General features: G+C 39.6%; 1 protein-coding gene across 3 annotated transcripts in view; it reads left to right on the forward strand.

Annotated features, from left to right (window-relative positions):
- The window catches only part of Kcnt2 (potassium sodium-activated channel subfamily T member 2), a 263,151-nt gene that overhangs the window by 112,071 nt on the left and 124,661 nt on the right, over positions 1–26,419 (forward strand). For all 3 annotated transcript variants that reach the window (XM_070041895.1, XM_070041898.1, XM_070041896.1), the window contains one exon: positions 2,414–2,508. In XM_070041895.1, coding sequence (XP_069897996.1) covers positions 2,414–2,508 — 95 coding nt within the window. The remainder of the gene's footprint in view (positions 1–2,413; positions 2,509–26,419) is intronic.

The following is a 26,419-nucleotide window of genomic DNA, read 5'->3' on the forward strand; positions in this document are numbered from 1 at the left end:
GTATTTTAAGTGTATATCTATGTTAATTGAGAGACTGGAAGCGATCCTTTTAGAATAGTGAAACCAGTGTGAAAATGTGTGAAATGTCTATAGAGACACATGACTTCCTTTGCAGGGCCTCATTTATGAAAGAGGTCTAGATTTTCTGCATGTCATAAGACAGCATCTAACTCTTATTTGGACCTGGTTTCCGTGGACAAATCCCCTCCCCTTTCCAGGGAATCTGTTCCTCTGGAAGAGGCGCCCTGATTTGAAGGACGCAGGGAAGTGATGTGGCAAATTGCTTTTAATTTTGAGCGGTTTCATGATCCACACAATTTATGGGGCCCCATGAGAGATGTGAAATTCTCTCATTTAATACTATCCTATTCGGCTTGGTTGTTTTTAGTTGTGTGTGGGCTGTTAGGAGTGGAAAGCCAGGCAGAAGAAGAGATGCAAGGTTGAGAGTTATGCCACGTTTATTTGCTCAAAGCTGACTGTGTTTGAAATGAATGTCGTGTGTCTAGGACCGAAGTGTGTTTACAGAGGCCTTGTTGAAGACGTGCAAGCAAGCTAAGAGACATTTTCTGTTTGCTCATTCATTCAACAGATTGTTTTCATTCATTTATTCTATAAGTAGGGAGATTTTTTTCACTATATGCTACACCCTCTACTAGGCAAACTACTTAACTTTTCTATTGGTATCTTCATCTGCAAGAGAAGATACAGGCATATATACAGCAGGTTTGCTTGTGCACACACACACACACACACATATACAATATGAGTGTATACAATCTTGTATTCGACAGAAATCCAGAAAGAGTCTCAATATCAATAATTATGCTTCACTATAAATCACAGTTGTTTGGAGACAAACTTAATTTTCATTTGGCTGGTCTTGGAATAAACATTATGACCAAAGTTTTGGCCCAGAAGACTATTTGAATAACATTTGAGTAGTCTTAACTTGGCGAGTATTTCTTTATATCAAGTAACCCTGGGGGCTCACAGCCAGTGTGGGGGGCCCTGGCCTGTGCACTGGCTTGTAGAACCTCGGTGCAGTCTTAATTATCCCCAAAGCACTTCCAGTTGATGAAATAGAGATCGCCAAATTGCTAATGAAAAAAATACATCAGGAAAAAAAAATCTCTGTTAATTACTATGAAATTAGTTGTTGGAAAAAATAAGCAAGACAGAACCATTAGTTATTCAAGGAGAGGAAAAAGGAATGTTTTGCAATATTAGTTTAGGATTTCTTTCCCTCATATTTCTAAGGTTTGCTTTTCCATGTATCATTGGATTCTAACTGTTTCTCTGCTCATTAGCACTGCTTCTGCAAGAAACTAAAGGATGAGCAATGAAAATCTAATCAATCGCCATAATTCTTTTTTTTCTATAGGACTTCTTGGTATTTCTGTGGTAAGGGAAAATAAAGTGATGTCTCATTGAGATATTTTCCACTAGTGAAGTTACTTTTCTCATATGGCATTAATTTTGAGGATATTAAAAGTACATTCTAAAGAAATGCAATGATTATAACTCTTTAAGTCAAAAAACCTTTTTAATGGATATGACTAAACCTATAATTAAATATTAAACAGTTTTATATTGCATATTTTATTCGCTTTAGTATGGATAATCATTCATTAGGTCACATAAACATTGTTGTCCATTTTGGATGATTTTCATGTGTTCACATTTTAGAAATTCTGTTATTGGCTAAATGCTTACTGAATGAATGAATGCATGGATTAGAAAGGTTATATTCTGGGTTTTGATATATATTACTAAATAACACCCCTAAAATTTGTAGTTACCTGAGTGGTACTGGAGATGGGTGTTCACCTTTTATGCTTTAAGCAACACTGATTATTATTATCATTGTTATTATTATTATTTAATTGTCAATTGGAAAGGTAACAAATATGTCTTGGATTTACATTTCTTTTAATATCAATATTAAATCAAGTTGGATATCAGTGACTCATGCCTATACTATTAGCTACTCACAGGGTTGAGGTCTAAAGATCACACTTTGAAGCCAGCCTGGGTAGAAAAATCTATGACACTTTTCTTCAATTAACCAAGGAAAAGCTGGAAGTGGAGGTGTGGTTCAAGTGGTAGAGAGACAGCATTGAGCAGAAAGAGCCAAGCAAGATCACAAAGCCCTGAGTTCAAGCCCCAGTTCTGTCACTTTGTACAACAACATAAGGATAATATGAATTAAAAAATTAAAAAAATCAAATCAAATATCAAAATTGTATTCATGGACTTTTTCTTTTGGTGATAAGCTATGTGTTCTAATTCCTATTTTTTTGACAATGAGTTTTGATTGTAGTTTCACTTAGCTATTACTCATGCCTTCATTGAACATACTATTATTTGATCTTTCAAAATGAGACTAATACACGTGCTCTTGCTGTTATTCTAGAATGATCTACACAGAGCCATTCAGCGTACTCAGTCTGCCATGTTTAATCAAGTTTTGATTTTGATATCTACATTACTCTGTCTCATCTTCACCTGGTAAGTTCCTGTCGATCAGCATTTTCGTTATGGCTTTTGCTTCATTACAGTTTCTGAAGGACAGCGCGTTACCACCCATTATTATCAGTGGTTGGTTGACATAAACAACTCAGTACTCAGCATAAACTGTACCGGGCCCTCCACCTAAGCAGAGTCCTTCTTTTATCCGACAGACAGCGCTGGTGGCCTGCGTCTGTTGGTATTGAGATTGACTGGGATTCTGACATTTCCCCAAGTGCGGCCAGCAGCAGCTCACGAGAGCCTGTTCGGTCTGCCCTGCGTGTCAGAGAACACTTCCTTCACAGCACTGGCACGGGCTGCCCCCATCTTTCTGCCTTCTGCAGATCAGACCCAGAGGGGTGAACACTGCCCTGCTCCGGGCCGGCCTCTGCCCGGCCTGGCCTCTGCCCGGCCCGCTGCAGCTGCACGGGACGCAGAGGCCGCCCCTCCAGGCCCTGCCAGCGCGTCTTCCTGTTCCACAGGCCCCACTTGGGCCATCGTAGACGATTGCACAGCACAATGGTGTGCCTCACAGAAGGAGGGCCTTGGCAAGAGATCAACTACGAAAATCAACAACACAGAGAAATGCCAGGCGCCCGTAGCTCCCACCTGTGATCTTAGCTACCCAGGAGGCCGAGATCTGAGGATAGCAGTTCGGAACTAGCTCAGGCAGGAAAAAACGAGCCAGAAGCCGAGGCTCAAGCGGTAGGGAAGAGCTAGCCTTGAGTACAGGAGCTCAGGGACAGCGCCTGCCCAGGTACCAGGACCAGCACACACACCACAGAAGAGTCTGGAAGGATAATCTGCTCTGCTCTTGGTTGCGTTGCCCTGGGAGTTGCTGCTACTGTGACGGGTCCATGTCACCTGTTGGCAACTCTTAGTGGTGCTGTCAGCTGCTAGCCGAAGTTCTAGCTGTCGCCAAAATGTGGCCCTGGCTTTAACGTTGCCAAAACGAGCCAAAGAGAAGCTTAGCCAAATAAAATATTACTGGTTTTGATCACAGGCATATTTGAATGTTCTTAAAATGATAGCACTCAGAAGGGAGGGACTTGAGATTCGAATTGGGTATTCTCTGGCAATACCTCTGTAAATTATAGGCAGCATCGTGCTATGATCTACCAAGACAGATATAAGTGTGTTATACTAGGCAAAATACATCATTCAGACTGTTTTAGTAAAGAGTTATACCTCACCTGGTGTATAAAGTATAAAACACAACTTAACCACCCGTCCAGGCCTGGTATTCTACCTCAGTTCAGCCCTGTTGGAGACCAACTGTCCTGTGTCTTGTCTCTCCCATGAAGAAAACATGGTTCCTATCTTACAGTCCAAGAGAACAGCATTCATTCCTGCCATCAAATCCCAACCCCTGTCTTCAAAAGAAGAAAAGTTTAACTGAGAGTTTGTGTTCATAATTAAGTATAGAATTTAGTGCCATTTATTTGCACAGCTGATGGAAAGCCAGTACAAATGCAGTTTAGCTGAAGAACCATGTTTTTCAGCAGAATATTCTTTATCTCAGGAAAAAAGAAAAACAAATTTCTGGTTATGTGGAGCAATAGAAATCTTTAGCACAGATAAATCATAGAAGTTTTTGCCATATCATGAACTGGGGATAATATTAATTAACCTATAAGCTAGTTTTACAGTAAAAATTAAATTACAGATACTTACACACTGTATTTACTCTAAAAGAGCTAAGCATAAATAACCCATTTTAATTCCAAAGTTGTATTTAACAGGAAATATGATAAAACAATTTTCTCTATTGTAGTATCTTCAAATGTGTACTATGTATTTCTAATATGATTTTGGGGGGATATCTCCACTAAGTAGGAAATTGCTAGCACTTCTTTAAGCACATTTAAAAAAATTTAGTTGTTGTTACTCTAAAGGTGATGTACAGACGGGTTATGGTTATGTTAGTCAGGTCACGAGTACGTTTGTTTTTGGACAGTGTCACCCCTTCCTTTGATCTCTCCTACTTTTTTCCTCCTGTCCCCACATCCAAGTTGTACGGTTCATTTTCAACCCAGTGTCTAGTGAGCACCACTGCTGCATTTGCTCAGCCATTGTCCCTCCATTTCTGTGCCCCTCCTTACCCACCTAAAGACAGATAAACAAACAAGACAAAAGAAAATGGAAACAAAACCTGCAACAAAGGAAGAAGACAGCCTCTTGTTTCTGTTTCCTGGAGCTCATTTCGATAAATACTATGTTATATGGTCAGAGGCACATAGCTATTGCGCCTATAGGAGCCTCTCCTGAGAGTATCTTCCTTTGTTCTCACTCTGTGTGAGTGTCTAGGCACATTTAATATTTATGATTATGTGAGCAAGGCATGCAATTTATCCATGACTCTCCTGTTAGAACAGTTTCTTTATTTTATCTGAATAAATGATACAAGAAGTGAAGGCATGGTAACTTAACTCAATAGCCAGAGGAAGGACTGCCCTGTCATGAGAAAAGGAGCAGCGAAGTTTTGGAATATGTAGGAATATTTCCACAATAAACAAGCCCTCCATCAATTTTAACCCTTTTGATGAATATAGAGTCGGGTATAGGCAGACATTGATATTTTGCTTACTTGATTCATACAACCATATAATGCACATGTATATATGTGTGTGTATACAAAAACCATATGTATATGTACGTATGTATATGTACGTGTGTGTATGTGTGTGTGTTATGTCTCTTTTAAATGATGGTTGTTCTATCTTGTCACAATATCATCGAGCGAGACTCTCAATGAGAACTGTTAATAATATGCTGTAGCTGGGCACCCGTGGCTACATCTATCACCTTAGGAGGTTGAGATCTGAGGATCACAGTTTACAGCTTGGTGGGGTAGGAAAGTCTGTGAGACTTTCTGTCATTTGCCACAAGAAAATGGAGGGGTGGTTCGTGTGCTGGAGCATCAGCCTTGAGCAGAAAAAGCTAAATGAGAGCACAAGGCCCTGAATTCAAGCCCTAGTAACAGCACAATAATGAATAATAATACAACTTATTATTATGAATAGTATAAAGTACTCTATAGCTGGGGCTTGAAAATTCAGGAATTAATACTTGGACGCAACGCTGTGTTCTCCCTGAGGCTCGTGTCTGATGATTAGAAATCTGCCCAGGAGCGTTAGCAGGTACCTTGTTGCTTCTCTGCAGGCATCATGGTGGTCTCTCATTAAGCGTCTGTCCACGAGGCACACAAGCTCACTGCCAAGCTGAAATAAAACTGAAGCGACCCACACCCTCCCTTCAGAGAATGTGCTCAGAATTGTTTTTCCTGTCATTGTAATGAAATTGGACCAATCTGTCCACACATTGGGCCTGCCCTCCCTCCTGATCAATAATGCTCACGTCCAAGACAGCTGGGAATTGTGATTCATCCTGTACCTCTGAAACAAAGCAGAGGAAGCGGCTACATCCGGGGATTAGCTGCGTGATTTTGGCTTAATTGCCAACATATTCTAACCAATAACGAGTGCCATCATTGGTGATGCAGTTGGTGTTTCTAATTTTACACCCATAGGCTTGTTTTGCCACTGCTTTGTTTCAAACTTTAACCATTTGTTGGAATTATTTATGAATTCCCGTGTTATTCCATGGGTAGAAAGAACTGTAGAAACAAATACTTTCTGTTTTACTTCAATGTAAAAGGCTTAACTCATTTTTTCAGTATTCTCTGAGGAGAAAATAAGTCCACTTAGATATGATCTAGTTAAATATTATGATGTGCATAATTTGGAACCATTTGGAATTTTCCCATGCACTTATTTGAATGCTGGATATTTAGGTGTTTTTTTAATCTATTGGTTCTATTATTCTTACAATAGAATCTATAGATTTCTGGTCTTAAATAACCACTTGGGAAGTGGAGAGTGAGGAGATAAGATTTGTCCTTTGGAGAATGCAGTCCAACATGCTCTAATAGTGTTCATTGTCACTGTCATTAATTTGATTAGGTTTTTATTAATTTTCAAGTTTGTTTTACTTATATCCCAGTTGAGTGAATTTCATTTGTCTGGTGAGCTGGCAATGGGCTAATAACCACCGGGTTTTATGATTCTAGAACAAATAGAAAACCATGTGTCTCAGTACATTGTTGTAAATTTAGCAAGACAGATTTTTTGGGTAAGTAGTTAGCCAATGAAGACAAGTTCAAGAAGGAAAAAGGAGGCTGTGTCACTTAGCATAGAGAAACCATACTACTGTATAGATCTGTATCACCAACATACCTCTCACAGGAGCATAGCTTTGAAGCTAAGATGGCCTCAAACCAGATACTTTTAAATTATGATGACATTCTATCATCATTTCTAGACATTCACAGGAGAATAATAGCATTTTAAGTTTTTATTGTGTCAGACACTTTTCTGAGCACTTTGTGTACTGTTACTAATTTAATCTTCAACCACCTGTTAAGTTTGATTATTATCTTAATTTTATAGATGAAGATACTGTGATGCCAAATAGATAGGGAATTTACTAAGGCCCCCTGATCTTCTGGGAGCTATGTTAACATTTTTGGAGAAAGGCTTCACTTACTAACGAGTAAGAATAAATGTGATTTCTTCACTGGACTCTTCTGTGACCTAGCACTTGTCCACAAGTTTCCAAGAAAATTTTAGCATCTAAAATTCTATCAAACCAATCCATCATTTATTTTATTTTATTTTTTATTGTGAAAATACCATACAGAGGGGTTACAATTACATGGGCAAGATAGTGAATACATTTCTTATCAAGCATTGTTGCCTCCTCCTTTGTTTCCCCTTATCATCCCTTCCCCTCTCCATCCCCCACCCCTACACCTCCCTCCCACCCCCTCCCACCCCCCACCCTGCCAATGTTGTAAAGTTTGTTTTTCGACATAATGTCTTGTACATCTCATTGTTGTAATGGGTCCACCTGTAACCCTATTTAAACAGATTGTTTTTTCCCTTCCCCTCCACAAATTATATCAACATCAAATACAGTGAAAGCAGGGCTTATACTGTGGGGGAGGGACATACAAAGCAACAAAGAAATCATCTTATAAATATGTTGGAAACAATCACAAGAAAGAAAAACACATTTGAACCCTTATCTTGGGGTTCATTTTGGCTAACATCAACTTGTCTGACAGTTTCTGTTTGTCTCAGACATATACTAGTTATTGCAAATAAGGGAAACCATGGGACCTATATCAATCCATCATTTTAATTTGGCAATATTTATGTAGCTTTGGACATATAAGAACTTAGACAACATTCTAGCTACCTATTATGAAGGAGGTGATTCAAAAGCAATTCAATGAAATATTAAGAAAAGGAACACATGTATGCGAGAAGAGACAATTCTACAGTCAACAGTAACATATTGCTCCACTATTGGGAAATTCCATTCGGACCTTATTTATATATCATCTAAGTACACAGAAGGCTGACCCAGGTAGAGACACAGTCATGATTTTATTGCTTATGATTGAGATTGCTAGTTCATCAGCTCTGTCTCTCAGAGGAAGCATCTAGAGCTGATGTTACTGGAAGGGAAGGAAGGATTGTTTTGTGTCACGGTGTCAGAAGCTCTAGGTGTGGTGGTTCTGGGTCTTGTTGCTTTGGGCAACAAGGAGGCTATGGAGGAAGAAAGCTGCTCACCTCAGAGGCCAGAGCGGTAATGAGAGAGATCAGAAGGTACCAGGCTGGCAGTATCCTCCCTTAGAGCACATCCCGTCGCGATACCTTCCTTCCATGGGCGATTCCGCCATCTTCTAGTAGGGCCTGGCCTGATGACCAAGTGAGCACATCCTTGTGGGGGTCATTCCAGTCGCCGATGATAGCTGGCTTCCAGTGAAGTAGGTCGGCAGTTAGCAGCTGTGGGAAGGAGTGGACTCCGAAGAGATCACACCATGCAGACCCAGGTCCCACAATGTCCCGTGGTCTCTACTCGCGTGGTCATGGAAGCAGGTAGAAACCGTTTGCTCTTCTTGGCACTGATCACGATATCCTTGGCAGGATTCTACTCAAAACCTGACATATGGAATTGTAACAACTACTTAATACTAATTTTTTTTTAAAAAAACTGAATACTTCTATAGAGTAAAAGGCATAGGAAGGTTAAATAATTTGTCTGAAGGGCCAGATTATTCAAAGTTCAGTGTATAGCTGCGGCCACAAACTTGTATGATAGCTTAGAAGTACATAACCTAGATATGCACGAATAAGAGTGAAAAAAGCTAGGACTAGGCTGGGAAGGTGGCTCAGTGGTAGAGCGCTTGCCTTGCATGCATGAGGCTCTGGGTTGGATTCTTTAGCACCACCTAAGCAGAAAAAGCCAGAAGTGGCGCTGTGGCTCAAGTGGTAGAGTTCTAGCCTTGAGCTGAAGACCTGAGGGACAGTGCCCAGGCCCAGAGTTTAAGCCCCACAACTGACAAAAAAATAAGTAAATAAATAAATAAATAAAAATTTAAAAAAGCTACGACTATGACAATTTGATCATTTCTATCATTATCGGTTTTTAACTTGCTATTTCAAGTAGAATCATAATGAATAAAAGGCATTAAGAAGGCAGTCTTAATTTTTCAAAAAAGCTTTGACAAGCTACATCAGAATATATTATTCACTATTATGAGTTTAATGTGAATAACTAAATATGTCAAACATTCAGCAAGATTTAATTTCTTAGTTTTCAATTTGGGTAAAAATAATATATTAGTGTGATGAAATGATATAAAATCAGTGCATACATTAGTTTGACACATTAATACATACATATGATTCCAATTTAGTAGAATTATTTCCATTGGTCTATTCATTTCTCTCTGTATCTCCCCCTACACATTTTTTGTGTTGTTTTTGGTGGTGGTATGGGCTTTGTCTTTTGTTGCTTTGTCTGGTTTTATTTTACTTTCTTGGTTCCTTTTTCTTTTGTTGACTCAAGGTCAGTACTCAAACTTGGTATGTGATGCTTTCACTCATGGTCTGGTGCTCTGCCAAGGGAGCTAGGCCTCCAGCTCCCATTGTAGTTATCAGGACTGTCGTTAGTTAAATAGTTGTAAGAAGAGGTTTCAGTTCAGCATGTCCCTGACCAGGATGTACTGTACTTATAAACTGACATAGTTTGTGCTCTGACCTCACTGGGAGCCTCCAGCCATGGCTCTACTTCTAGCTCTCTGCTGCTTAATTGGAGAAAAGAGACTCAGATTTGTCTGCTCTGGCTGCCTCTAATCCAGATCCTCAGATCTGAGCCTCTGGAGCAGCTAGGATTATAGATGTAGTACCTTCCTATGTTTAGATGACATCTCAAATGATTCCATGTAAATATAGGATTATATATGAATTTTAACTCATTTTAATATACTTTGATATTTATTATGCATCTACATAATTTTTGGAAGCCAACAAAACCAGACAAAATATAAAAAATAACAAATGCCAAGTGACAATGCAGTTTAACACAAAATACAAAACACGATTAATCAAATCATCCTCGTTGAATTTTTTAATTACCTATCTTTCTCTCTCTTTTACTTAATTCTCAACTTCTAACTGGTAGATTATTACTTACATTACCTAGGAGAAGTGGAAAGCTTTATGCTTTCTCTTTAAAAAATAATTTAATAGGTAATAAATATTTAATTATCAATAATTGTTTCTACCTTTGGATATATGAGTAAAACTCATTTTCTCTCTCTTACCCTTTTCTACCTAGCACCTCTCATGACAAGAACTTTTCATTAAGAGATAAGGACTGAGATAATAAATTGTCCCTATTTATTGAAGATACATAAACATACTGTAAGCTCAGCATTCCAACAGTAGATTTTGGGGATATCCCTTCTTTTCATTGTGAACTTTTGTGGAAGATGATGGAATTTGAGCAATTTTATCTTTATAGTGATAAATGTTTCCTTCAGAGCACAGCTCTGTGAAATGATGTTCTGGGATTACCGCTTCTTTCAAGGAGATATAGCAGGACTGTAAAACTACTCCTACAAGTTTTAATCTTAAAAAAAGAAATACCCTTCGTAATTCTTATGGATTCACACACATCCCTCATTAAAAGGAACTTCCAGATAAATCAAGTGTTGGCTGTTACTTGTGTCTCTTTACAATTTCAGAATCTATGCCTTGAGGATTTTTCTTAACATTTATTGTTACTGTCTTTAAGTAGTCGTTCAAAGGATGAAACTTGTTCAACTCAACATGTCAGTTTCTGAGCACAATGCATCCTGGTTCGTTTCCCTTCTTTGGTCTTAATTTTAGACTGTGAGAGACAATCGGCTCCTGAAAACCATCAGCTATTTTTTTGTGTGTGTGTGTGAAGCACAGACACAAAAAAAAACAAACCCCAACTTGTTAAATGCTAGAAGCATTGCCTTTAATGCCCCCATTATTTATTTATTTTTGCTTTTCCAACAGTGGTGTTCCATTTTTTGTTCTCGGTTGCATTCTTGAAATTTCAGTTGACTTCTACCTGAGCTAAGTGCTAGATCTCTCCTGAAAAATCTTCTCATTTTAACTCGATTGCACCTACAGCGGATGTGTGTTTGCACTCGAGGGATGGGTGACAGGGGCCTGGACACTTTCGTGGACTAAGTTGTGTTGTAGGTTAAGCATGGAGGGGCGGGGAGAGGAGCATCATGATGCACTAAATTCTTCTTCTTCTTTTTTTAATGGCAAAGTACCTAGGAGAGAGACATTTCTTCCAGCAATAGAAAACATTGCTTTATCTCTTTGTTTCGGGATAAAAATTTCCTATGAAGACAATGTAGAATCTGAACATTTAAAATTATCTAATGTTCACAGGAGTGTCAGGTGTTAGGCTGATAGTCTACAGGAGTTGAAAATGATTATTTGGAGCGGTTGAATTGACATTGCCTCAATAAATGCCAAAGTGCAAGATGTGGGCTGACTGGAATGCTAATGTCTGAATTACAGGCAGGAAATCAAAGAGGTAGCTGCTTTTCCAGAAGAAGGCCATTGCTAATTACATTTTTTCCAGTAACTCTACATAGCCCTCGGATTGCTGGGGAGCACGTGAATATTTAAGGTTATTTGTTTCTGTCATGTGACCTTTTGTTCCTCTGGGAACATTGTACAATTGTACAACACTTGTACAGGTTGACATTTACCAGGTGGTGATAAAAGCTTACAGTCTCAATATTTCCTTCCATTCAAATTAATGGTTGTTGTTTTTTTTATTACCTAAAGGATTCCAAAGCTTAAAAAGCTTGTATTGTTGAAAACATAGTTAGCATTTTAAAGGAAGCAAATTTTCAAAAGCACAGAGCAAGTGATTAGTAATTAATGTGCCTTTGTGGTTATATATAGAGCCTGTAAAGAAGCAAGTCAATTATGTTTGTTCAGACATTCTGAAGAGGGTCACATGAGAATTTATTTTCTTTTCAAATTATGCAACTGTGAAGTTATTTTCTATGGGTCTGTGTCAAAGATACTGCTTATTAATGTTTGGTTAATAAAAAGCAAAACTCAAAATATTCTCAAATCTCATGCTCTTCATGAGATTATCTTGAAATATTTCAAACAGTAAAACACATTTTTTGCTAAAATGTTTACCCTTACAATGAATCTTTGTGATAACGATATGCAATTAATTTAAGTTCTCTAATATTTGGAGTGAAGGCAATAGTATAATGTTGTTTTCTAATGTTATCTTTCTATGAAGTAATCATAAATGAATATTATATACCCTGTATCTATTAGATATATTGTCCCTGTCTCTTTATAATATATAATATTTTGTATTATATTATTCTATGATATAACACATTATATAATACATGGGGCTATGTATTATATAACATATAATACATATATAATAAATTTATATATCGATAGTTAATATCTATATATTGTGTATGTATATGTATAATAGTCAATATCTACAGCCTTGGAATGAACTAGATTGGGTCCACTTTCAGGCTGTGGCAATGAAGGTCTGAAGTGGTCTTTCTCATTCTAGATCTGTTTAGCTTCACACTTTACCTGTCCTGGCAGCTTTGCCTGGAATGACTTTCAAGTGCCTGGTATTCTATTGTCTGATCAAACCGTGCTTGGTTTTATTGCTAGTCAGAGTCCTGGCCTATGGTCCTTGTGGATGATGGGTTTTGCGATCACCACCTTGCCATGAACGGTGCTCTCACTCTGTTCTGAAGCAGCCGGAGAGCATAGGGTCTGGTTCTCTAGGTCAGGGCTGGCCGAGCACCGACTCAGGGTAACTTCTGGTTTCCCATAGATGATGGCTAAGAGACTTTGACCACAAATAGATAGCTTAGCAACCAACAGCAACTGCACTGTGCTCAACTTCAGCCTTTCACCAAGTGCATTTCCCCCAAGTTGTTTTCAGTCAGAATGAGAACAGAGAACTCCCTTCAGTTGGCTTCATGATGTGTTTGGTTTAGGAATAGGGTCAGCAGCCTTGGCCTGGTGAGGCCTGCATTCATATTATGTCATTTATCACTTCAGGTCACTGGATTCTCAAAGTTGAGTTTAAAAATCTGCATTATATAGATAATAGAATATTATCTATATAGATAATATATTGAGAGCTCTGGTTTTCATGGAAGGGCGGGTAACCTTTACCTGATCTATTTTACAATTCTTTTCTAAACTAGTTTCTCCATCAGTCTCATCAGCAGGCAACGCGGAGAATGTGTCTTACAAATGTGACTTGTTTCAATATTGAGTATAGAGATTGGAAGGAAGAAATGCTTTGTCTGGGAAAGAATTCAGTTTTTGATGGAAGTAAAGACCGAGAATAAAATAGAGCTTTAGGTTTAAGTGAAGCAAGAACGGAGAAGGAGGGACGCAAGGATCGGACACTTCTGGTGACATCTGCGGTTTGACTAGTCTCCATGTCAGGTGGAGATGTCAGGTGGATCTGTCCGCGGGGCAGGTCCTGTCCCAGTTGTTAGGAACCAGTGCTTTCCTTCCTGGATTCCAGGTGGCCATAAGGTATAGGAGGCAGAAACGTCAAACGTTTTGATGTTGCTTCTAGGTAGCTCATAGGCCGAGGTCAGGAGTCAGAGTTTTTTGAGCAATAGTAGTTTCTAGGTACTATCTTATTGGTTCTCTGTCTGCTCATCTATAAAAGGACTCCGTTTTCCTGCATGCACAAGAAACGAATATTTAGCAGAGTGAAAATTATGGCTGCTTAGAAAAAAGTGAACGTTTATGAGAGTATACAGTCATGGTTGCTTAGAAGTATAGGGAGGATATCGAAAGTGGTTCAAAAGATTTAAAAGGAATAGTAAGAGAATCCGAACACATGGGGCTAAAAGCTCTTACATTTTTGTCTCTCATTCGACATAATTTTGAGTTAGGTGCTGGGCTGGGGCACTAATTAAAATGATCCCAAGCTCTCTGTGGAACCAAAGGACAATGTCAGTAAACGAGTAAAGGCACTGAAACAAAGTCAGTGAGTGGAGAAAAGCAAAGACAATGAATCCATGTTGAGGACGAAGCCGGTGGCTGTTTCCGGGAACTGTTGGCCGAGAAAGCGAGATTGGAAACACATGAAGTAAGCAGGGGAATTACGTCTTTGGGGGGACGCTGAGAAGAGCCAGGGGTGCACCTCCGAGGGGCTGAGCTTTCTCTGCTTTCCTCTGGGGAGTGTGCTCTTGGAGGTTGTAATGAAGAGGCCGAGGCCTCCATACAGAGAGTGATAGGCTTGAGGAGCGCAGGGAAGTCAGACCTTCTGCCTAGGTGAATGGTGGACTCCGGGAGGGAGGCAGTGCAGTCGTGGCCTAGCCAATGCAGCCAGGCGGTGGGCCGTTCTTAGGTCTCCTTCCCTTCTGGAGATTGCAGTGGAGCAGTTCTGCTGGTTTCCTGCATCTGGGAAGGAGTGTGTAGCAAGGCTGTCTTCTAGGAAACCATGACTGCTTCGTGCCCTAAAGCAGGATGGGAAGGCTGGCAAAGGGAAAAGGAGAAACACAGACTGTTGAGTTTCAGATGTGTTATAGGCCTCGAATCCTGGCTGCTCAGGAGCTGTGATCTGAGGATCACGCTTTCAAGATAGCACGTGTAGCAAGTCTGTGAGACTTATATATCCAGTTAACCAGCAAAAAGCCAGAAGCGGAACTGTGGCTCACGAGGTAGAGCACCAACCAGTCTCGAGTAGAAAAAGCTAAGGGGTAGCTCCCAGAACCTGAGTTCAAACCCCCATACTGGCATAAGAAGCAAACATCCACTCCAGGTGAGAAGTTAAATTCACAAAGAACTGCAGGAGCCTGCGGCTTAGAAGAGGGGCTGGGGCTGGAACCTGACATGTAAATTGAGGACTACTCAGTAAAGTGCACTCCAGGGAAAAGCAAGGAAGCGCTGCCTCTGTTTGCAAAGAAAACCCAACTCATTGGGAAGGGCATTGCATTGGAGAGAAAAAGCTACTGGTATAAGCAGCATGGACTTTCATGCACTGAAGGGCCAAGAAACGTCGCTGTTAAAATATACAAAATTTAAACAAAAAAATCAAGTATAAAAATACAATCCTAGCTCTTTGGGAGGCTGAGATCTGAAGATTGCAGTTCCAAGCCAGCACGGGCAGGAAAATTTGTGAGATTCTTATCTCCAATTAATCACCAAAGAGCCAGAAATTGAGCTGTGGCTCAAGTGGTAGACAACTATCCTTGAGCACAAAAATTCAAGAACAGTGCTCAGGCCCTGAGTTCAAGCCCCAGGACAGCACGTGCAAACGCGCGCGCGTGCACACACACACACACACACACACACGTAATTTCAGCAGCAGATTTTTTTATATATATAAAGAATCATCTGACTAAAAGGGATCTGAGAATATTTTCTATTTCCCACTGCTGTGAACATAGCACTCTATACCATCCACCCAGATGGCTGTCTATTTTAAACCAGACTCAATGTCAGCACTTGCATAGTTCATTTTTATTAGCACAAAAGCAGTTTCCTGTCATCAGGCGACCAAATTCATGCCAAATTCTTTTTCTCTTTCAGAACTGATCCCCAGTTCTTTCGTCTTGTCTTTTCCTTTTTATTAATCCTGCTCTGCTTATCTAGATTCTCTAATTCATCCGGCCACTCACCCTTGAAGAGATTCTTAGAATCGTCTGACTCATGCCCAAGTGTCATTTCTGTGTGTCTCATGGTTCCTCTAAATTATTTCACCATATTCTAGTTTGTTTTCTTCCTGGCCCATCTTCTTGTCTATATATCGTAAAGTATGTTGAGCTAGAATGCTGATTCATTTTAATCCATCTGCCTTTTCCTATGTGCCTTTTCTTAATCTGATTCACTTTCCTATCCCTTAACTGTGTTAAACTTCATTTATGATTTGCTATGTGAACGTTAGGCTGAATATAATCATTCAGGCCCATTTGGCCATTCGGTACTCTTCATTTTTCTTTCTCATAGTTCCTGTTCACCAAATGAATTATATTTATTATCGACCTTTGGCTTGGCTTTATGTATACATTTTTGGTCCTTATTTGTAGGTTCTTGGTTTGTTAGCAGAGTGGTTTTAGAATGTTCTAAATATTTCATTTGAATTTCATGAGTCCGTCCCCTCTAGCGCACCTACTGGGAAAGTGGAAAAAGCCATTCTCAATCCCTTGCGTTGTAATTATTTGTTACGTGGATGATTCAGAGCGCTTGCTCTCCTTCAAGCAAAATGTCCCCGAAATGTGCTTAAATTTTTCTCCCCAGGATTTTGTTTTGCTTGGTCGTTTGATTATTTTTTCCTCTAAATCTTTTCTGTTTCATAATTAGAAATTCAAACAGGGCCACCAGTGCTGAGAAGCCACAAAGAGGAAAATTATTTCTATCAAAGCATTTTGTAAATTATAAGGTACTGTTCAAATACAGGGTAGCCTGTAAATTTCAGGGAAAGATTCCTAGTGGGGGAAAAAAGATGGTTGTTCTGGAGGTTTTATTTCTCAGATGACGTGCATACACACACATACCCATTACATATGTGTTTATGTATGCATGTAAGTGTATGTGTGTGTGTGTGTGTGTGTGTGTGTGTGTGTGTGTGTGTGTATATATATATATATATATATATATATATATATACATGAACATTTTACCCAAAGTACAGATATATACATATACACACATATGGAAATTTATATATATATGTACATATATATCTATATGGACATTAGAAAAGAAATTCATTACAATTGACCATATCTTGGTGGTGGTATATTCTTGGTCCATGACTTTACTGGAGTGATAGCCTTTTCTAGCCTTGATTTACTTAGTTGTTATATAGAGAGAGAACAAATATTATATAAACTTCAATAAAAGGTTTTAGACATTTTCAAAATAGAAATGGAATTGGGTTCTTACAACAGAAGGAAAATCTACAGAGTGGGAACTAAGTATAAATCTTACATAAAATTTTCCAGGCAGTTAAGCTAGAGGAAACTAGGTAATTTTAGTTAGTGCTCATGATCAGAAAGAAGAGAACACACATTTCTCAATGAAACCATTGCTACCTTCCCTCCACTTTGGGACTCAGCAATCTTATTCTGTTGCTTTTCCTCTCATGTGGAAAAAAAAAACGGTACACACAAAAAAGAAGAGGTTTTTCTCAAATAATGATATCTAAATAAAAATACTAACTTTATGTTTGATCTGTTTATGTAATCTGGTAGGTAGTTCCCACAAATTTTCTAAATCCCAAAGCCCTGAGAGCAATGTTCATTAGGTCAGTGTTGATACAAATCATGGTTTCCAGTAAATTTCTTTAGTTTGGATGGTCAAGTCATTGACTTTTGAAAACTGCTCTTTGAACAAATCGATCAGGAAAACAATTTTAATTTCCAGTGAAAAAGAATGAACTAGGAGTCCATTTTACACAGATTCTCACCTATTTGAAAGGAATTTACAAGTCTAATGTCCAAGTTTTATTTTTCACAGATGGCTATGTATTAAAGAATTATCTGTGATGATTATACTCTGACATAGCTTTAAGATTTTTGATTATCTCTTAGAATGGAACAGTATTCAATTCAAGTGCAAACACTGAATTTTGAAAGGAGAAATATTTGTAGTGTGACAGGGTTTTTCTATCGGTGCACATTATATTTGAATATTATATGTAAAGCCACATTCAAATATGTGATTGAATACAAACCACAGTCACTCTTTCTAGAAGCATTTTCTCCACTAAGCATAATGAGCAGTAGCATATTAAATTATACTATATATTTATTTTTTCTTTTATTTTTAATGAATAAAACTTGGGTATTTTTGATAGACTATGGTCAAAATTTGTTTTGTGGCTGTTTTGATTTTCAGGAACCATTTGATCTTGTTACCTGCCAGTAAATGGAAAGATATTCTGGTAGGAATATGTAAAAACAGTAGAAAACAGCTTAAATTAGTCGATATGCAAACAGTTCCATTTCAAATTTACTTGTACAAAAGACTCATCTTACTAAATTCTTGATGAGATGAAAGGTACACTGCTGAATCAAAGTTCAGAAGACAATCAGGATACAGACATATGTTGTTCTATCAATTTCTGATTTTTATCTGCAAACATACAGTGTCAACCAGTAATGTGTAAATTAGTAAGTTTAGGTCACTTCTGTTGGCAATGTGCTTCTAAAAGTTGAATCCAATCCAATAAGTAAAATAGATGAATGCCTTCAAAAAATTCTCCAAGGGAAAAAAATTGTTCTGAAGCAATGCTCACAAGCTGTAAACTGCTTTAGGATTAAATTTAATGCTTTTCTGCATGTATTATTTCCTCTGGGCTGAGCTCTGTCTTCACTGGTGATTTGTGGGGACAGTCTTAAAAGTGATTTCAGCCTGAGACTCATGGTGTAGCATAAATATAGTTGCTATGTGTCTGTGACCTTTTTTCCCCCTGTGATCTCAAATGCTGCACAAATGACTTCATTTTTTGGCTTTAACTTGTTCCTTTGTACTTCAGTCTTCAGGCTGATGTCCACTTCTTGGTGTTATGTACAAAGCACTGTATGATCTTTCTGCTAACGTGTAGCCTCATTGCTATTTACACTACTCTAAAGACTATCTCTTTAGCCTTTGTGGCCTGTACGTAGCCTTTTGTACTTGTAGTGTTTTTTTTTTTAATGTAAAATCCCATGCATCTTTTACTGCCAGGAGTTGCTTTGTGCTGGTCATTATATGAAGACTTCTTTTTTTTTCTCCCCCATCTAGAACACAGTATTTTTTAATGATAAAATAATGGTCAGAGAAAGGGAAAATGCACGAGTAGAAAGTGGGATGGGTGTTTGGCTTTATTTTGTTTGTGTTTCAAACTTAAACCAAGAAAAACAGAGGCCTGGAAAATATGGTTCTTTAGCACTGTTGACCTTTTACTGTTATCCTATTACTGGAAAGGGAACCAAGATATATTTAGGAAGTCTCTGATGTTTCAGCACAAGTCAGCAAATTTAAATCACTCCCGGGATTAAAGTCAGAAATGTTTACATGAATAACCTTCATATGTACACAAAAGTCATGAGTGTGCATTCGGACCAATGATGCTCTCTTACAGACATGCGCTTCTACACTCCATAGGTGTACACCACACACACACAACCACACACACACACACACACACACACGTTAGTCCTTCATTTATCATAACGTATCATTTCATAATGCAGTTCTTCATGGATCACTTCTAAGAAGTCCTTTCCATCATTTTACCAAATTTTCTTCCTAAGAAAATCTAAATACCCAAGAAATTGCCTGTAAGATATATTTCTTACTTAATGTAAGAGACGTTCTTAGTTTGACTGTCCCCTGTCAACAGAGCAGCGCGGATAGTGTGATACACCAGTGCCTGTATGAGATAAAAATCTAGGAACATCTTAGCATGTGAAGATCTCCATTACCAGGCTGTGAAAAGCACCAAGAAGTCAGAGCCAGAATCCTTACAAATGAACAGGAAGTTAGAAGTCTTCTCGTAAGAATAGAATAAGCTCAATCCCTTTTTGTAGATATGGCTCCTCTTAAGGAATATTTCAACTGTTTCTATTTGACGTGTGTGTGTGCGTGTGTGTGTGTGTGTATGTGAGATCTGACTGCAAACACAAGCCAGTTGTGTGAACCTATTTGCAGCACAGTTTTAGTGGTCAAGGCCTTTCTTTAAATATGTATGTAAGTACACAGAATTTTAGGGAGAAGCTATTGCTGATCTTAGTAACCAGGGGTTATTAAGTATTGTGTGTGCTAAACTCCATTTCAGATTTGCTCTCAGTGTAAGTTTGGTGGCAAGGCAGGTTCCTGGACTTTTCTTTCCATTGGAGGTTAAATTTTGCTCCAGAAAGAATCTGACATTTATGTAAAGGTAAAATTTTCTTAGGCCAATTTTCTTTTGGCTTTTTTTTCACAACCTTGATAGTCAGTTGTTTCGGTGACATTACATCTTAGATTATTTTTTTAAAAAGCACTATTCCCAGATGATAATTTCTGTTATAATTTCTATAAAATCTATTTCTAAAATTGCCCATATTCTTTTGGGCCACCTAGATGTATAGCAGTTGTTCTGTGTGTGTGTGTGTGTGTGTGTGTGTGTGTGTGTGTGTGTGTGTGTGTGTGTGGCCACTTAGATGTATAGGAGTTGTTCTGTGTGTGTGTGTGTGTGTGTGTGTGTGTGTGTGCTATTGCTGAGTGTGGTAGGAATTTTTGGCCTGGTGCTTAGCCTTCTAACTCATAGCTGGCCTCTCTACAAGTTGAACCATGGCTCCAACCTGGCTTTTGGCTAGTTATTTTGGAGATAGAATCTTGTGGATTTTTCTGTTTGGAGCCAAGATCCTCCAGGTCTCAGCCTTGTGAGTAGATAGGATTATAAGTATGAGCTAATGACACCTGGTTTATAGCAATTACTCTTAGCATTTCTGATTCTTCTGCACAATATACCATCCATGAAGCCTATGGATTTAACCTCTTAAACATTCTGTAAATACCTCTAATTCTGTTCCTCTTAATCACCACATTGTTTATGGAAACTTTATAGCCTCTTTGTAACAAGAGCTGGGTGTGTGGCTTATGCACATTTCTTGTGAGTGTGTTCCACACCTTCTGTAGCCAGAGTGGCCTGTGTGGAGCAATCATATATTCCTGTTCACTGAATACTTGTACATATCACGTCTCTTGAGATTTAGGCAAAAACCATTGGTTCTCAATCTGTCGTGTGTGTGTGTGTGTGTGTGTGTGTGTGTGCGTGCGCACACATGTGCGTGCATGCGCAGGTGTGACCTCACAGACACCAGTACTAGGGCTTGAGCTAAGGGCCTAATGACACTTTTGACCCAGAAATTGTTCTTGATTCTTTGCTCTTTTTGGAACTTCTTTTCTCTTCATCCTGCTTTCCCAAGAATTAGTTGCCAGTTTCTGTGAATGATGTCAGAGAGCCATGGAAGGTCATCTGATCTTAGCAAACGATTCCTCTTTCTAAATAGTTAACGATTACGGGTTGACCTTGTCTATTGCCTAAGTCTTCTGGAGGCTTCTCTGGTCACTTATATTTCTTCCCTGAAGCTGCCGGGTTGTGGCATTCTGAAAGCACTGGTCAAGACTATTGCTACTTTTTTAAAGCCTGCTGCTAATAATCCTGGTTGCTCGTGCGGAGGGCAGGGAAACAGACTCCACTTCTCATCTCTCTGTGTCCCTGTCCTTCATCCCTGGCTGTATTCTTAAAGGGAGCACTTGTTTCTGCTCAAATAGAAAAACAAGGGCTCTGTACTACTTCAGTGCCTGTATCTGGTCCTTATATTGGGCTTGTTTCGATGCTTCTATTTCTCTGCTGCAGAGGCTGGAAGCACCTCAGACAATTACTTTGAATTCATTGAATATTAGTTTGGGCCATGCATTCATGGAGCATTCCTTCACTTAATCCTCATAATAACCACTAAAGGAGCTAATATTATTACATTGACTTCTCAACTGAGCATGCATTTGAAAAGCTTATGCAATTTACCTAAGTTAGCAACTGAGCAAGTAAAAAGTGTTTGCATATTAATTTATAGTATTAGTTGTGCTGTCTTAAAGTTGGGGTCATTGGCATTCATTTCACCTTTTTGATTTTGTGTGTGTGCATGTGTGTGCATGCATGTGTGTGTGTGTGTGTGTGTGTGTGTGTGTGTTTATGTAAGTAATATGGCTTGACCTCAGGGCCTGACACTATCCTTTAGCTTCTTTTACTCAAGGTTGGCACTCTACAACTAGCGCCACAGCTCTATTTCCAGCTTTTCGGTGGTTAGAATCTCATGGACTTTTCTGCCAAGCCTGTGTTTGAATCTCCATCCTTAGATATCAGCCTCCAAAGTAGTTTGAAATACAACAATGAGTCATCAGCACCAGGACTGACCTTTGTTTTTTGTAATTAAATTAATTTTTTAATTGTAGTCTAGGGTGAAAGAGCTATCTCCTATTTATAATTTTATCTTTACTATCCAGTAAAACGCCCGGCTCTAATAAATCATATATGAATTTATTTATGAGATAGATGAATTGCAGGAAGTTCATCATGAAATTCAGTAAGTAAATCATGTCCATTTTATATTTCCAACTTTTTCTTTACTATAATACTATGAGTTCCTAACTGAAACAAATGCAGAACTTGAGCACAAATTGTTCACTTGAACTTTTTTTTTTTGCCAGTCCTTCGGCTTGAACTCAGGACTTTGTACCTGAGCTTCTTTTGCTCAAGACTAGCACTCTACCACCTGAGCCACAGCGCCACTTCCAGCTTTATCTGATTATGTGGTACTGAGGAATCCAACCCAGTGCTTCATGTATGATAGGCAAGCACTTTACCACTAAGCCACCTTCCCAGCCCTGTTCACTTGAGTATTTCAGGTTGATGTTGATTACAATTTTGTGGAGTTTACAGATTTGTGGGGTCATATGATTGATGCCTACATTGAAGAAATGTTTATCTTATCATTGATTGAAGAATATCCACTCTACAAAAATTGTGTAGTTTAATCTTTCCAAGAATGAATTTGACATATGCATACATTTAGATACCAAAGCCATAATCAAGGTACTATGCATACCCAATATCTCCAGAAGCTTCCTTGTATTCCTTGCAATATAGGAAAATACATATGTGACTCTATGTTATGAATCTTCAATATGAAATCTACCCTTTTAGCTTGAGTGTCATTGGCTGTATTTTAGGTAAACATTCTAAAGCAGACATTCTATTTGTCTTTTGTAAATGCAAGTTTATACTCAATTATTGGGCGTTGCACAATTCCTCTTTCCCTACTGCTTACTCCAGCCTCTTGCAGGTGTACCCCGCCCTCTCCATCTGTTCTGGATACCTTCTGTAAACAGAAGCACCAATATTTGTCCTTTTCTCACCTTCTCTTCTTTGTTGTCTCTCCTCCCTCCCTCCCTCCCTCCCTCCCCTCCCTCCCTCCCTCCCTTCCTTCCTTCCGTCCTTCCTTCCTTCCTTCCTTCCTTCCTTCCTTCCTTCCTTCCTTCCTTCCTTCCTTCCTTCCTTCTCGCCTTCCCTCCTTCCTTCCTGTCACTTTCTCTTTCTTTTCCTCTTTCTCTTTCCTCTCCCTTTTTAAAATCTCTTATCTCTTTGTTTTGGCTCTTGATTTATGGGAGATTCTTATAAAGTTTTAAAATTAATCCCTCATTAGATAAATGGTTTTCCAAATTCAAATATTTTCTCCTACTCCTCTGGAATTAGAGCTTTTTAGACTTCAGTGGTTCTACTCATCTATTTTTTTCTCTAGTGTTTTAAATATCAAATACAAGATATCATTGCCAAGACTCATGTCAGGAGTGTTGTATTCTTCTGGGAGTTATATAGTTTAAATTCAAATGTTCAACCCATGTTGAACATTTGTGTAACCCAGGGTCCGAGTTTGTTGACTGAAAGGTATTTAATCTTGCCACTGTCTTGTGTTCAAGTCAATAATGAAGTCAGCAGTCTGATAAATAGTATGACTTGCTTTTGCTTTTCTTCCCTAAATTAGTTTTCATGTATATCCCAGCAGTCTGAGTGGCTTGGTGATTTAAGTTTAAGGAGCAGAGGCCTGCAGATTTTATGTTCTAATTAATGAACACTGGTGTGTTCCAGGCACTATTTTACATGCTTTGTACGATTAAGCAAAGGAATCCCAGAACTTCCACTTCTATAGCGAAAGGCACCCAATAAACATCAATCCCTATAAAACAGGGCAAGGAGGCCTGGCGTGTGTGTGAGGGGTGAGGAAGACTTCACAGCTCAGTGGCATTCGTGCAAAGACTGGCGGAATGGAAGGTGTTAGCCACGAGACTCTAGAACAGCTGGGTGCCACACAGAGAAAACAGGCCATCCAGGGGTCTGCATTCCATGTGTCTTTCGTTGGGTAGAAAGTGGCAATCCCAGTTATCCATGGAAGAAGGAACCCTAGGCAAAGGAACAGGAAGTGAGCCCCAAAGACCGTGAGGGGTGGGACCCCAGGGTATGCTGTGGGCAAATGGAATAACATTAGTTTCCTGTGTTAGTGAGACAGGGGAGACATAGCATGGTTTTCCAAGCCAAGTCTGCCTGAAATATGGACCACAGGCTCTTGGGGAAGAGTTGGAGTATCTGCTCCAGTTTGGGGAACAAAGATGGCTGCCTGCATCCTTGCAGGAGCAGTGGAGATGGTAGGTAATGACTGAGGACCCTGGATGTACTTTGAGCTCTAGAAGCAGGAGCTGCTGAGAATTTGGATGTCAATTGTGAGGAAAGGAAGGTGGATCCAGGATTTTGGCTGAGACAACAGAACTAAATTTACCATGTTGGTGAGTCTGGGAAGAGCAGAGCGAAAACTCAGGATTCAGTTCCCGGTGCTGCCATGCTGTGTGAGACAAGAATGCTTACATGTTGAGACTGGAGTTTGTGCATGCTGCCATGTTTAAGTAACAGCGCCAAAGTCAGCATGGTGGAATGCAGTAAGGCACAAGAGGCGATCAAAGACGAGATTGCAGAAGAGCCGCAGGAAGGAAGAGGACCTGTGCGGGCATTTAAAACCATCCCTCTGTGCCTAGACTAACTATTGGTGTATTCTCTGTCATGGTTTATTTTACTTGTAAGCACTACAATTTTAAGTATTATGAAAAGTTGTTACTGAGGTTTTGATGATTGGGTTGGTGAGTTGATTTAGAAGTGCTAACGATCAAACAAACCTTTGCACCTACCATGCAGTTACTTGACAACTTGAGCCGAGCGTTTTCTTTGACCGAGGGCTTCACTCACCTTGTCTCTGCTGGATTGTAATCCTCCTCCTCTTCTTAAAATACCTTTTCCCGGATCAGTTTGGAAACCAGAAATGAAAGAAAACAAACCCAACACCTGTTCCTGCTTCTGAAGGAAAATGATCATTTCCGATTTCCTCTCTTCTGCCCTTTGATCCGTCTGTCTGTTTCTCCAGTCTTCACCACCTTAGGCCTTGATGTTTGTTATTAGCAACACCCTCAAGAGTGAATGTTAATGCTATTTACCTTAGACAAACGGAGATTGTTGTAAAAAGGCTAGAAAATATATTTCTGTGAAGGAACTGGGTATTACTTTATTTCTTCCAGGACATAAATGAATTGTTTATTTGTTGCAACAAAAAAATGTAGTGGACGTTCAAAATCATGCACTGATTTCCTTGAAAGCCTTACAGAAACCCCATTCACACATCGTCAGACTCACTGCCTTACGCGTAAATTAAATCACATGTTAACATACATACTCACTAGGTGGCAGCCACAGCCACCATCCAGCTTTCGAACATGTCCATCATTCAGTTCCCAGCATGAGTCCTAGCCAACCTCTGATCTGCTTGATGTCACTTTCCTGGGTATTTCATATAAACACAAGTGTGTGTGTTCATTTTCCTGTTACTTCCTTTCACCCAGCACAGTTTCTGTGTGCTGTAGCATGTATCAGGACTCCCTTCCTTCCTTCCCTCCTTCCTCCCCTCCCTTCCCCCTCCCAGCTCCCCTCTCTCCCTTCTCCCTTCCTCCCACCCTCCCTTTCTTTCCTCCCTCCTTCCCTTTCTTCCACCCTTCCTCCCTCTCTCCTTTTCCTCTCCTCTCTCTTTCCTTTGTCCTCCCCTTCCTCCTTTCCTTCTCCCTTCTTTCTTTCCCTGAATAGGACTGTATTCTGTGTAGGGCATTCGGGTTGGTATAATGAAAAACTTTAAACGTTTTTTAATTGTCAAGGTGATGTACGGAGGGGTTTGTTACGTACATAAGGTAAAGAGTACATTTCGTGTCGACCTTGCTACTCCTCTCAATTCTTTCCTACTTTCTCTCCCCTACCCTCTCCCCGCCCCTCCCAGTTGTACGGATCGTTTCCAACGTATTGTCTGTGTATATCACTGTTGCATTGGTTCTGCGCAACTTATAGAAAGCATACATTGGCTTCTTACACTCACGTGCCCAAGGCCAGGCTTCCTCAAGTGTGGGGAAGGCCTTCTGTCCAGCTACCCCACCCCTCACGTCAGGATTGCTGCTCCTGAGAGCACTCTGCTCCTGAGTTACTCAGTTTCTAGTCTCCATTCTAATACGGTTGCATTGTGAATTTAGCTTTCAACATGAATGTTTCTTGGGCGTGGGGGCAGGGACACAGATTCAATGCATAGCATTTCAGCTTGGCTACACCAATTTATGCCTTTTTCTTTGCCACGGAATACATTCCACCGCCTTCTGGTAGCTCTGAATGTCTAAACTCGCACCATTACCCAATACAGCAAACAATGCGAAGCCCTGAGGTTAAAGGGTACATTGTTTTGGCTGCATGTCAGACCCTCTAAACTCAGCGGCGAAGGGGTTGGCTCTCAAGCCCCTGGGTGCCCGCCCACCCAGGTGGTGGTGGGGGGTCTGGGCCTCATCTCTGCTGGGCTAGCCTGGTGGCTGTGCAGGTCAGGGAGCATGATGACGTTGCACACCCAGGTTTCTGACAGGGATAGGGATAGCCT

Source organism: Dipodomys merriami, unplaced genomic scaffold, assembly GCF_024711535.1.
Source record: "Dipodomys merriami isolate MVZ:Mamm:240054 unplaced genomic scaffold, mDipMer1.0.p SCAF_31, whole genome shotgun sequence".
In the NCBI taxonomy this organism is placed as follows: Eukaryota; Metazoa; Chordata; class Mammalia; order Rodentia; family Heteromyidae; genus Dipodomys; species Dipodomys merriami.